This window comes from Urocampus carinirostris, chromosome 12, assembly GCF_059441175.1.
Source record: "Urocampus carinirostris isolate Australia breed hairy pipefish chromosome 12, RoL_Ucar_1.0, whole genome shotgun sequence".
NCBI lineage: Eukaryota > Metazoa > Chordata > Actinopteri > Syngnathiformes > Syngnathidae > Urocampus > Urocampus carinirostris.
In genome coordinates, this window is record NC_142360.1 from 30,741,082 (window position 1) to 30,754,207 (window position 13,126).

At 40.0% G+C, this 13,126-nt stretch overlaps 1 protein-coding gene across 1 annotated transcript; it reads right to left on the reverse strand.

Moving 5' to 3' along the window:
* Positions 1-321: 321 nt before the first annotated feature.
* agxta (alanine--glyoxylate aminotransferase a) lies at positions 322-10,266 on the reverse strand. The gene is made up of 11 exons (XM_088349364.1): positions 10,019-10,266; positions 6,966-7,158; positions 4,168-4,232; positions 4,000-4,100; positions 3,863-3,933; positions 2,882-2,966; positions 1,689-1,787; positions 1,550-1,619; positions 1,365-1,460; positions 736-864; positions 322-530 (listed from the first exon to the last, which is right to left on the reverse strand). Exons 1-11 carry the CDS (start codon positions 10,175-10,177, stop codon positions 423-425), a joined length of 1,176 nt encoding a protein of 391 aa, XP_088205490.1. The 5' UTR covers positions 10,178-10,266; the 3' UTR covers positions 322-422.
* Between the last annotated feature and the right edge of the window lie 2,860 nt (positions 10,267-13,126).

Below are 13,126 nucleotides of genomic sequence, written 5' to 3' on the forward strand. Positions count from 1 at the left end.
TGAATGTAAAAGTACTGAAAAGTAGTGCAAACTGCTGAAAGTATAAAATAGGACTGACAAGCACAAAAAGTAAGCTAAAAGTATAAAAAGGAATATTCAGTGTATCCTCCTGTCGTTTCCTACATCGTACATAAGATGTATTTCACTACATCATTCACACGATGTAGTGCACAAGGAGAGAACGTAAAAGTTCATTTTTTTGCCTTATCGCTCGAGGCAACTGTTATCAACTATATTTATATTTTGAAAAATTGTGCGATAATCTCCAATATGAATTTGCACAATAAACTGTACGCAGAATGAAAAGCAAACATGCGATTTTATTTCAATTCCGAATCAATTTATCACAACAACATACCAGAAGACGTCACATAAACTACTAAGGGACATCATGAATAAAAGCATTCATTGAAATGTGGGTTTCAGACTTTGCTCTTGTGACAGTGTGTTAGTGCATCCTTCAGAGCAGCCAGCACCATGTCGGCACTCGAAATTGTGCTGTTGCATCCCATCAGACCGACGCGAAGCACCTGCAAAACAGCACAGAAAGTCGATGAATGACATTAATTTAACTGGGTAGCAAGATGGCTTGATAAGTGACATGTAAACTAGAGGTGAGTGGGTTTAAGTTGGTTTGTTAAATAGATCATTAGCTTGCCAGATAGTAAGGATCTTTTGTCAGACAAAAAGGAGCCACTTAGCCAGGGTTTTAGCTAGATAAGTAGGAAATTGTACCTTTCCAGCTGTTGGTCCGAGCCCCCCGGATATTTCCAAGTTGTGTGTCTTCATTATGTAGGTTGTGATCTCCTTCCAGTCGTACCCTTGCGGAGCCACAATTGTTGTTACCGTCGGTAATCTCAACGCCTTGGGGGGGAGGAAACAATATCCATATTTGAAATTACTACAATTAGCATTGCAGTCCCACTTTAAGATCTAAAAGACTCAACTTGGGAGCAATTTTAATAATAATAATAATAATAATAATTTCCTTGTATTGTCATTCTGTGTAACAATGTACACAGAACGAAATGTCGATTGCACCTGACCCGTTGTAGCGAGCCGATGCAGCCGCAGCCAACAGAGGGCGCCGCCGACCACTTTTTAAGTCTTAGGAATGACTCGGCCGGGGCGCGAACCACCGACCTCCCAGTCTCAAAGCGGGCGCCTTACCATCTAGGCTACTGAGCTGGTAAAATGTCGATTGCACCTGACCCGTTGTAGCGAGCCGATGCAGCCGCAGCCAACAGAGGGCGCCGCCGACCACTTTTTAAGTCTTAGGAATGACTCGGCCGGGGCGCGAACCACCGACCTCCCAGTCTCAAAGCGGGCGCCTTACCAAAGCCAAAACAACTCAATATTGTCACCTTGTCCTCCACCAAAGGTTTAAGTCCCAATAGCTCCAAACCGCTATGGAAATGCTCTGCTACTTTCCTGTGTCTCCCCCAGGAATCTTCCAGACCCTGTAGAGCAGCTTCCAATTACTGTGCATTCCTCCTAAGAAATATTTGTTTTCTACTCATTAGCTCATGAAATTACTATTTCGCCTCACCTCTTCCGCCAGGATGGCCAGGCTCTCCCTGAGGGAATAAAAAGCAGAGACAGGGCCCGTGTGGTGGTAGCTGCACACAGGACTCAATTAGTACATGAAATCATTTCTGATTTACTTTAAAAAAAAAAAGAGTTTTTACATCCGGGTAGCTTTTCCATCACATCCCCAGTAATTAGACAGCCAGCTCAGATCCAAGAAGAAAGACACTGGCTTTGTTTTGCGGTTGAATATTTTCTGACTGCCGAAAAAAATGGTCATAGAATTACAACAGTGTTGAACTACAACTCTTATTGTTCCTTTAGTATGCATGTAAAATAAGAATTAAAATAGAATACAATATTTTTTTTTGTCATTGATATCCAAATGGTGAAACATTCACTGAATGCAACAAGGTTTTTACTAATTGTGAGAGTCGAATTATCATCTTGTAGCTGCCTAAAATATTGCTCAAAATACTGCTCACTTAAGAAAACAAAACAACAAAAAACATTAATAAAGAACACTCCAGGGTAAACTTATGGATACACTAAAGAGAAAAATAAGATAAAAGACTGCCGGATTAAAAAGACTAAATATTTACAACAGATGAGATTGGCCAACATTATAATAATAGTGCATCCATCCATCCATCCATTATCTGCACCGCTTATCCTCAATAGGGTCACAGGGGTGCTGGAGCCCATCCCAGCTATCTTTGGGCACCGGGCACGGGACACCCTGAACCGATTGCCAGCCAGTCGCAGGGCACACAGGCTCGCTCATTCACACCTAGGGACAATTAAGACTGGCCAATCAACCTGACATGCATGTTTTTGGAATGTGGGAGGAAACCGGAGTGCCCGGAAACGAAACCCACGTAAGCACGGGGAGAACATGCAAACTCCACACAGGAGATTCGATCTCATGACCTCAGAACTGTACCGCATGCGCGCTAATCACTGGGCCGCCGTGCTGCCAATATAATAATAGTGCAATGAAAGAATAATTCTGTAGTGCAATTAAAAGTAGTGCAGGGGTTAGCTCATTAGCATGACACGCGAAAGGTCCTCAGTTCAAGACCGGGTGGGAACAAATGTTGGCCTTGAGAGGGATGGGTGCCACCAGGCTGAACTTTCCCAAGACACAACACAGAAAATGGTCCCCCTACAACACTAGTGGTTAAGGGATCCAACCACCAACCAGCAGTAACACTTATCAACAACAAACATTACTAAATAAGTCGCAAGATATGTATTTTCAGTTTTTCCCGCTTTTTTTTATGGTGGTGACCCCCTGTTTGTTTTTGTTTTAAGGAAATCAAATAATAAAACAATGAATTAAAATGTTACTCACCACGCTCGCTCACTAAAGGAAATTGGAGCCGTTCCAGGCGGGGCATTCAAAACCTTCTGAGAACCCGTGTACAATATATCGATCCCTAAACATGGCAGATGGAGAAACATTTTTTCACAACAGTTTACAATAAGACAGAAGACAGAAGAGCAGCTTCAGCGACAGACTGCTGTCACTGTCTTGTACCACGGACAGACTGAAGAGATCTTTTCTTCCTCATGCCATGAGGCTCTTTAACTCAACCCGGCAGAGTAAAGGCCCACATTAAACCACACCCCCTACATTGCATATTACTGAATTTTATTGCAATATGTATTCTGTGTAGCACTATCTAGATACTCTATACAACATGCTACAGTGGGTATTAGCACGTCACATTGGGTATTTGTATATAGTATTCTTTTTGCTTTATTATTGTATTGTTCTCAGCGCAGGGATGCTGCTGGAAATGTGAATTTCCCTGCGGGGATGAATAAAGTATCTATCTATCTATCTATCTATCTATCTATCTATCTATCTATCTATCTATCTATCTATCTATCTATCTATCTATCTATCTATCTATCTATCTATCTATCTATCTATCTATCTATCTATCTATCTATCTATCTATCTATCTATCTATCTATCTATCTATCTATCTATCTATCTATCTATCTATCTATCTATCTATCTATCTATCTATCTATCTATCTATCTATCTATCTATCTATCTATCTATCTATCTATCTATCTATCTATCTATCTATCTATCTATCTATCTATCTATCTATCTATCTATCTATCTATCTATCTATCTATCTAGTACAATTAGTCGTGTTCTATGTTTCGTAGTGTCTTGTTTCTCTCCCTTGTTTCAGCCAATCAGCTTTTGTGTGCAAGTGTCTCTTGTCTTGTCCCTAAATGTCCATTGAATCCACCACTTTTCTTTTTTATTAAATTATTGCCATCGTCCCACAATCTCCATGTCCTCTTCATCACCTTGTTGATCCATGTACAACGGAGCACCCCCTATCGAGGCCACAGAATCCACTAAAAGCAAACAGTTGTACCTGTTGAGAAATGAACCTCATCGTAATTGTTCTACATGGCAGTTGTATGTCTCTTATTTCTCTTACTTGTGACACAGATCTCCAATACCATCCAACGGATGAAGGACACCAGAGGACGACTCTCCGTGTGTCAAGAAAAGTAGCACAGGCCTGTGTTTGGACAATGCCTGGCACAGTACACAAGACATTTGACATCAGTGACTTATTAACTTGAAAACAAGAGTGTCCTTTTACCCGCTCGATTTCTGCATTTGTGAAGAATCCGCCAGGAGGTGTAACAATGGTGTTTACTCGAGCACCTATTTGGTCGAAAAACAAAACAAAAACATTTTAGCATTTGCAAACAAATGTGCCATTCAGCCATGAACATTTTAGAAGGAACTAAGGTTTTGTACGAAATACATTTTATCTCGTCTTCAACATCTCTTCGGTTCAAAATCAGCAAATGTTAACTTTTTAGAGTGTGGCAAGATTATGGGAAAAATGTACAATTTTAAAGAGTATATCACTAGGTATCAGAAGTATGTAAAAATTAAATTGCCCGATTCTCATGTGGGACTGTACTTCTGTATTTTACGTACTATAAGGCGCACCTAATTATAAGCTACACTTTCCAAATATATTGAACCTTTGTGATATTTTTTCTAGGGCTGCAACTAACAATTATTTTCATAATCAATTAATTGGTTGATTATTTTTTGGGGATTAATCGATGAATCGGATTTCTTAAAGAACTTTTGACTTCCTCCTTTTTATTCAAATATTGAACAGATAGAAAAATATTGCACAAAACAACATAATATTGTATAGTATAAAACGATGAAAAAATCAACATGCTTGTCAATTAATTTGACAATAAACAAAAATGCATAAAAATATATGCTTTACACCTGCAAATACGTAAAATACTCTTTTTCTACCTCCGTAAGTTAAATCTTTGAACATGATAAACATTTCGCAATTAGAAAATTATGTATAACATGCTCAAGAATCGTAGAGTTAAAGATATTATTTTTATTTTTATTTTATCAAGGTTTCTTCATGTCCCTCAGGCTGAGGATTTTGAATTTTTCCTTGCCCTCATGTAGGTTTTAGATCAGGGGATGGTAATAATAGTCTGTGGTTTGCAATAGTCTGTGGTCTGTGCAGCCCTTTGAGACTCCTTGTGATTAAGGGCTATACAATTGACTTTTTACTTTATTTATTTCATGTACTTGTTTTACTATTTTTTTCTCTCTGTACTTCTGCAGCACCTAATGTTCCCTTGAAAAATGTTTGTGATGTTGCAACGTTCAATTATTAAAAAAAAAAAAGTTTTATAAAGTCCCATTTATTTTAAATACATATGGTTCCCCGTACTTTAAGGTTAATTGAAACAAAACTACAGTTAGAGTGATGGTTGCATTACAAAAATGGCAGCAATGAAAAACCTACCTATTTTATAGAACAAAATGTTTCACTACTCATGTAGATTTCAGATCAGGGGAGGATGTTCTAGTGGTCTTTGCAGCTCTTTGAGACTTTTAGTGATTACAAATAAATATTACATGACTTGGTTGGTTGGTTGGTTGATTGGTTGGTTGATTGGTTGGATCCCTTAACCACTAGGGTTGTTGGGGCACCATTTTCTGTGGTGTGTCTAGGGCAAGTACAGCTTAGGGGCGCCCATCCTTCTCCAGGCCAACACATTTTGACTTAACCAAATTAACTTGATTGATTTATTAATGGTTACCTTATGTAGAAGCATTTAATTCCGATTTTATTTACTATATTTTTAGGTCTATAAGGTGCAGCAGATAGATAGCTTTTATTATAATTTCTGGCATTTCTTTTGTTTTTATGTGTGCAAAATACTTTTGATTTTGGATCCGCTATGTTCTCAGAACAGCTGGAGGACTCTTTAGACCAGGGGTGTCAAACTCATTAAAGCTCGGGGGCCACACGATAGAACAAACATTCTGTCGGGGGCCGGACTAGTAGATTCAAGAGAAAGAAAAAGAGAGATAAAGAAATAAGAGAGCAAGGGAGGGAAAAGGAGAGAGGGCGGAACAAAGAAAGAAAAAGAGAGAGAGGGACAGAGCGTGAGAAACAAAAGATAAAAAGTCGTGAGAGACGGGGAAAAGAAAGGGAGAGGAAGAAAGAAATCCAAAGAGAAATAGAAAGACAGAAAGAGAGAAAAAAGAAAAGAAAGCGCGAATGGTATGAAGAGAGAAAGAGAAAAGAGAGAAAAGGAAAAAAGGAAGTTAGAGTAAAAGAAGTTAAAAGACACAGAGAGAGAAAGAGACAAAGAGCAAAAAAGGAAGAGAAAAAGAGAGACACAGAGAGTGAAAGAGACAGAGACAGAGTGGGAGAAAAGGTGGAAAAGAAAGAAAGAGAGAGAGAGAGAGAGAGAGAGAGAGAGAGAGAGAGAGAGAGAGAGAGAGAGAGAGAGAGAGAGAGAGAGATAAATACAAGTACAGTGTCTTTGTGAGAGGCACCTGGTTTTGGCAACATCAAGTTGACATATTTCAACCTGCAGCGTGTTTTTCTCTTGCGCTTCTCTGGGTGTTGTCTCGCGGGCCGGATTCAATCCCTCAGCGGGCCTGATCTGACCCGCGGGCCGCCAGTTTGACACCTGTTCTGTAGACCGACAACAACGGCAACCAGATGATAAAGGTGCTGTATCTGAGTCAGATCAGGAGGCTTCCCCTGCTACTGGTATACATGAAAACCCGTTTTATCTTTTTCAAACATTCTGTCGGGGGCCGGACTAGTAGATTAAAGATCCCAAACCCCAACCCCAAAACAGCCTGGAGAGGGATGGGTGCCAACAGGCTGCACTTGCCCAAGACACACACAGCTTGCAATACGGTATTCTTTTTGAGGGAATCCTTAGAGCAGGGAATTACAATGATATAAACAAAAGGAGATAAAAGCAAGAAGTCAAACGGGAATTAAAAATACAATTCAAACATTAGATGACCAAAAAGTTTGTATCAAATTTTTTTTCTAAATGTTGTGGTATTTGTTAACACCTTAATGCTACTTGTTACCTATCCTTCCTGCCATGTCCGCCGCCCGCTCTCCCCATATGCCATTGACTGCAGCCAGCACGCTTTCGCCGGCTTCCACGGCATTAAAAATGGCGCACTCCATGGCGCTGTGGCCCGTGCCACTCACCGCCAAAGTTACCGGGTTCTGGGTCTGGAACATGTACTGTATTCCGCTTCGAATATCAGCCATTATCTGCAAAAAACAAAACAATAAATCTGGCCAATGTACTTCCAGGCTGTGTCACATACAGAATAGAATAGAATAGAATAGAATAGAATATACCTTTATTGTCATTGTTACAAAATGGGTTAACATATTGTGACAACGAAATTGGGCATGACACTCCAGTTTCACACATTCACAGTGAGGTAAAAAACCCAAGAAGATAAAGGAACAGAGAAGATAAGGTTATGAACAAGGAGGATAAGGTTATAGTTATAATTTACACAAAATTTACACAAGAAATGTCGGCATGTAGGATGTTACATACAGTTTGGTATCGTAGGGGTTTGTGCAATATGCATTTGGTGCAAAAATAGTCACAGTGCAAGAAATAGTCAACATATGCATTTGGTGCAAAAATAGTCATCATAGTGCAAAAAAAGACTAACTAACAACTAACAACATTCTTGGAAGAGTAGTTGTGTTTAATTCTACCTACAAATCACAACTAAATACAGTTATGGTGGCGCCATCTCAATCAATAAGAATAAAAGGAAACTAAATTTCTCCTCAAGCAGATATTCTCCCTACCATGTATACTTGCATCTAAGGCAAACTTACAATTATAAAATAAACTACTCGAAATGGCGGGTTCAGCTTATATGCACATATTTGCTTGTATTTCACCAGTGGGGAATGGTAGGCAGTATGTGTAGAGGGGGATTTCCTTAAACATGAACAACAAACCAACTCAATCAATGGGGCAAATGTAAGCACAGGATTTACAGTAAAAATTTGCTGAATTTTGGCATTTTTATTTGTCAAATGATTTCTGAATTAAACCATGTCCGGAGAAAAGAAGACATCAAAGGAGGCCTATGGATAAATTGCATGTGGAGTGTCTCTGAAAAATGTTCATTTGCAAACTCTCAAGATTGCACAAGCCAAGAAATATGAAGTGTTTACTGCTTCCACAGGTTGGTGTACACATTTTATTCTATTTCTTCTATTATGTGGCAATTTCAAAGCATTTGTAGGAGGTTGGATTCCATGCGAGTATATAGAGTAATTTGTAACTAGATAATTACTTTTTTAGTTGTACTCTACTTTTTGGTGTTGGTAATCTGAGGGGTAACTGAGTTCGATTTTAAATGAAGTAACTCATGTTGGATTATTAAAATGTGTCACTGATTATGTTGTCACTATCGCATGAGTTTTGGGCCATATTTATTTAGCATATCATTACTTTGATAAACACATTATCATTTGACATGTAGTTGTTAAAAATACACCTTATGCTGATCCACATATGTGAATGAAGTATACTGTATACTTTCTGTATTTGTTCAAGGTTTCCATTGTTTGGGTACTTTCCCAGTGCTGCCATATGGTTTTACAACACCTGCAGCCTAAACAAAGACGTCCCTCCCTGGAGATTTACAGCCAATGTCTCATCTCATCTCATTAGCCGTACCGCTTATCCTCAGTAGGGTCACGGGGGGCTGGAGCCCATCCCAGCAATCATCGGGCAGTGGGCAGGGGACACCCTGAACTGGTTGCCAGCCAATCGCAGGGCACACAGGGACAGACAACTCATTCGCTCATTCACACCTAGGGACAATTTGGACCGGCCAATTCACCTGAAATGCATGTCTTTGGAATGTGGGAGGAAACCGGAGTGCCCGGAGGAAACCTATGCAAGCACGGGGAGAACATACAAACTCCGCACAGAAAGTCTGGATTTGAACCCACGACAGGTTCCCATGACATGAACTGTGCCGCACAAGCGCTAACCACTGCGCCGCCGTGCTGCCCCCTACAGCCAATGTAAGTTTCATTTTGTATTTTGTCAAATACAAGTCTTTTTTCGATGCATATTGGAGGGAGACCTTTTCATTGCCTTTTGGGAGAACTCTCTCCTGATCAATTTGTCAGGACCAGAACGGAGACAGGACCCACTTGCGTGCATTTCTCTTAGTTTTATTGGGAGGAAGGGAAAGGATAGTACACACAATCCGTAGATCACCAGACGCGGGGAGCAAGTTGCTCAGACGCGGAAGTGGTATTTCTGTGGCGAGCGATGGCGGTGTCGAGAGTGGGAAAAAAACAGATCACTAGCCAGGAGGGGTCAGAGCCGGGAAACGGACGGGAATCAGAACAGGAGAGAGTCAGGGTTGAAAGGCTTGCCTAGCGTAAGCTGAGGTTCACAGACTGACCGACAACCGGTGACAGGACGACGGGGTTATAAAAAGTGACAGGGAGCCAATCAGCGTCCTAGGCAGTTGGCGCCAAAGGAGCAGGCTCAGGTGCCTCGCATCAGTAATCATGACACAATTGGTCCGGAGTGCACTCTGTTTTATTCTATTTGTAAATTTGTAGTAAAAGTTGTAAACTGAACTGCTTCTCTCCAGCTCTTTTTTTCTTGTTCCAAATACTTAGCCAAATCCCAGAAGTTAAACACATGATGAGACGCAGAATGTCTCTGACAACACTAGTAATTGTAACCAGTGGCAATTTTAAGTTTAACGCTTTCAAGTTGTTGAGCACCCTAAGTGTTTTGTGCCTTGCTGTTTTTTTTATTTTTTTATTTTATTGCAATAACCCACTTGACTAAAACACAAGGTTATGAAAAATTTGGGTGAATTGTTGACAGCCTGTTGAAAAAAACTGCTTAGGTCTCTAGGATTCAGTGTGGAGTAGTGGAATCTTGAACAACAGATCCAGTTTTTCTAATCCGGTCTGACAAGTTTGATTAATCTAATTTGTGTTTTAAGTGATTGCTGCCAAGACAGTGTAAATGCCATTCAACGAGAATCCACCATTTCAAGGACCTAATGCATGAAAACATTCAAACAAGTTATGTGACATTTCCCACAATTGCTCAGTTTACCTCCAAGGTCTCTGGATGCATGTGTCCAATGACGGGATTAGCTCCGGCCTGCAGAATGCGCGGCGGAACATTGGAGGGTCCGGGTCCAAACATGTGGCGTTGAAGAACCGTCAAAGCGGTCCGCAGACGTTGAGGTGGTGGCACCACGAGGGAGGACATTTCGATCGACGTGTTGTTACAAGTATGTGAACTCCACGTAAGACTGCAACGCTCTGTGGTTTCCAACTATGTTTGTCTTTGTGCTTGTCTCGACGAGTCCTTGGCTCGTCTCGGTTAATGACTGACAAATGACTGTGCGGTTTTTAACGCTTTGTTGTATACCTGTGACCCAATGTTCCCTCTAATTTTCCACGGGTCTGAGCGTTCACACGAAGTCGGTGAGCAACGCTTAAAACAACAGTGAGCAACCATAATCCCAAGTGTGGCAAGATAATTAAATATCAAACATGTCCAAACTTGACCTCAAGTTACATTTTGCTGAGTTTACGGAAATACAAAATTATTTTTCTCTTTTGAATTAATTGACTCATGTACTATTGCAAAGGTTGTACGGCCTACAAACGTCGTTTGTTCTTACAATTCTTTCACAAGATATCCATTTATTTTTATTTCCTGATATATTTTGTCGCATAATATTAACATTTTGGGGGGCTTATTTAGTCGGTTGTCAGATACAGAACTGTACTTAATCACATTTTTTAGTGGAAGTACAATGTTGGCAACAAGATTCACTTGATATAATTGAAAATTATTTGAATGCAACACAAACTTTTTCCTCTTTTTTCCGTGTTTTTTTCCCACTTTTTTTTTTAAATTACTTTAAAAAAAATCTCATTGTGTTTATTTTTTCCGAGCTGGTACTTTTTCTTTTTGTTCTCTAATTACCGTTTTCCTACATTTCTTTCTTTTCTTTTTTTCTGGCTTTTTTCTAATTATTTCTTTCTTTTTTTCTCTTCCTTTTGTTTTATTTTTCCCAGCTTTTCACTACTTTTTCCTTTTTTTTTTTTTGGTTCTATTCCTCCCTTCCTTTAAGTCATTTTGTGCAGAATTTTAGATAATATTCGGTCATGTTGGGATTAAAGAAGCAAAAACAACCTGAAGAGCCGTTTAGGACCCGAAAGAGCCGGTTTCTTTTGTTGAACCGAGCCGAAGAAGCCAGTTCTCGACAAACTCTACTGACTTTACTTTTCAACTTCGTTCGACATTGACTTTAAAATACCGCATTTAGGACACAACGTCAGGGGAACCCGTGTATTTTTACCTTCATGCACTGTAACTTTGACTTGCTTCTTAATTAGTAATTTTGAGCCCTCATTTTTGTGCGCCGGCTAGATTTTCTTGTGTGCTCAGAATGTGCGAGCACGCCGAGCAGTGCAAAATTGCGCACGCGCGCAGCTTAGAGGGAACACAGGCTGTGACCCAATGAAGTAAGTAATCACATTTTGTCAGGCAAAATTATCCATTAAAAGTCATTTTCTTGTTGTAATATTGAAATGTGTCGCTTCATATATAATCATGGTTGTATGATTTATTCATTTATAACCTCTTTATAATTTTAGTCATTTATAACGTCTTCATTCGCTTAGTCATTATTGGTGTTGGGCATGTTACCTTAATTTTTTTTTATAGTTACTTCCAAAAAGTTACTGAGTTATCCTATAGTAAAAGTAACTAGTTACCAGGAAAAGTAACTATTTCCGTTACTTTAAAAATGAGTTGTATGTCAAAGGATTTAAAGATTTCCGAGCAATATTTGAGTTATTGTAGTTGAATAGAGAAGAACAGACCGGTAATTGTGTTATAAAACCTTATCATTTTCAGGGTTGGGTAGGGTTACTTTAACTTGATTACTTTCAATTACTTTTGGATTACTCCAATACCAAATATGCTGGCGGCGGTTAGCCTAGATCAGGGGTGTCAAACATGCGGCCCGGGGGCCAGATCAGGCCCGCTAAGGGATTGAATCCGGCCCGCGAGACAGACAAGGCTCAGAGAAGCGCAAGAGAAAAACGAGCTGCAGGTCTAAATATGTCCACTTGATGTTGCCAAAGCCAGGTGCCTCTCACAAAGACGGTGTACTTGTATTTCTTCTCTCTCTCTCTCTCTTTCTCTCTTTCTCTTCCTCCCTTTTTCTCTCACTCTCCGTGTCTCTCTCTTTCACTTTCTGTGTCTCTCTCTCTTTCTTTGTTTCTCTTTGTCTCTTTCTCTCTCTGTGTCTTTTTACCGTCTTTTGCTCTCTCTTCCATTTTTCCTTTTCTCTCTTTTGCTCTCTCCTGCTTTCCCCTTCTCTCCTTCTCTTTTCTCTCCTTCCCCCTTTCTCTCTTTCTATTTCTCTTTGGATATCATTCTTTCTCTCTATTTCTTTCCCCCTCTCTCACTATTTGTCTTTATATCTTTTTTGTTTCTCACATTCTCTCTCCCTCTCTCTTCTCTCTCTCTCTCTTTCTCCCTTCCTCTCTTTCATTGTCCCACCCTCTCTCTTTTCTCCTTCGCTTTGTCTTATTTCTTTCTCTCTTTTTCTTTCTCTCTAATCTACTAGTCCGGCCCCCGAGAGAATGTTTGTTCTATCGTGTGGCCCCTGAGGTAAAATGAGTTTGACACCCCTGGCCTAGATGGTAGGGCGCCCGCTCTGAGACTGGGAGGTCGCTGGTTCAAGCCTCGGCCGAGTCATATCTAAGACTTACAACATTGGTACTCATTGCCTCCCTGCTTGGCGCTCAGCATTAAGGGTTGGAATTGGGGGGTTTGGTCTCCTAATAATTAAAATGGTTACGCCCTGTTTGGCTACGGCTGCATCGGCTCGCTACAGTTTAGCTGTACGGGTTAGGTGTATCGACATTTTGTTCTGTGTGCATTGTTACAAAGAATGACAATAAAAGTAAATTCTATTCTTCTATTCTAGAAAAATTACATAAATTGGCCGCATCACTGAATAAGCAGTGATGAAAGTTTGGGAAAAAAGTAGAGGCTTATAGTCCGGAATTTACGGTAGTATGTTTAAGAATGCAAAATTGACTACCGTAATGCTTTCTACCCTTTATAATGTGTTCTGTTCTCAACTTCTCACAGAAATTTATACACCAGAGGTCCAACGTGGATCAAATGAGG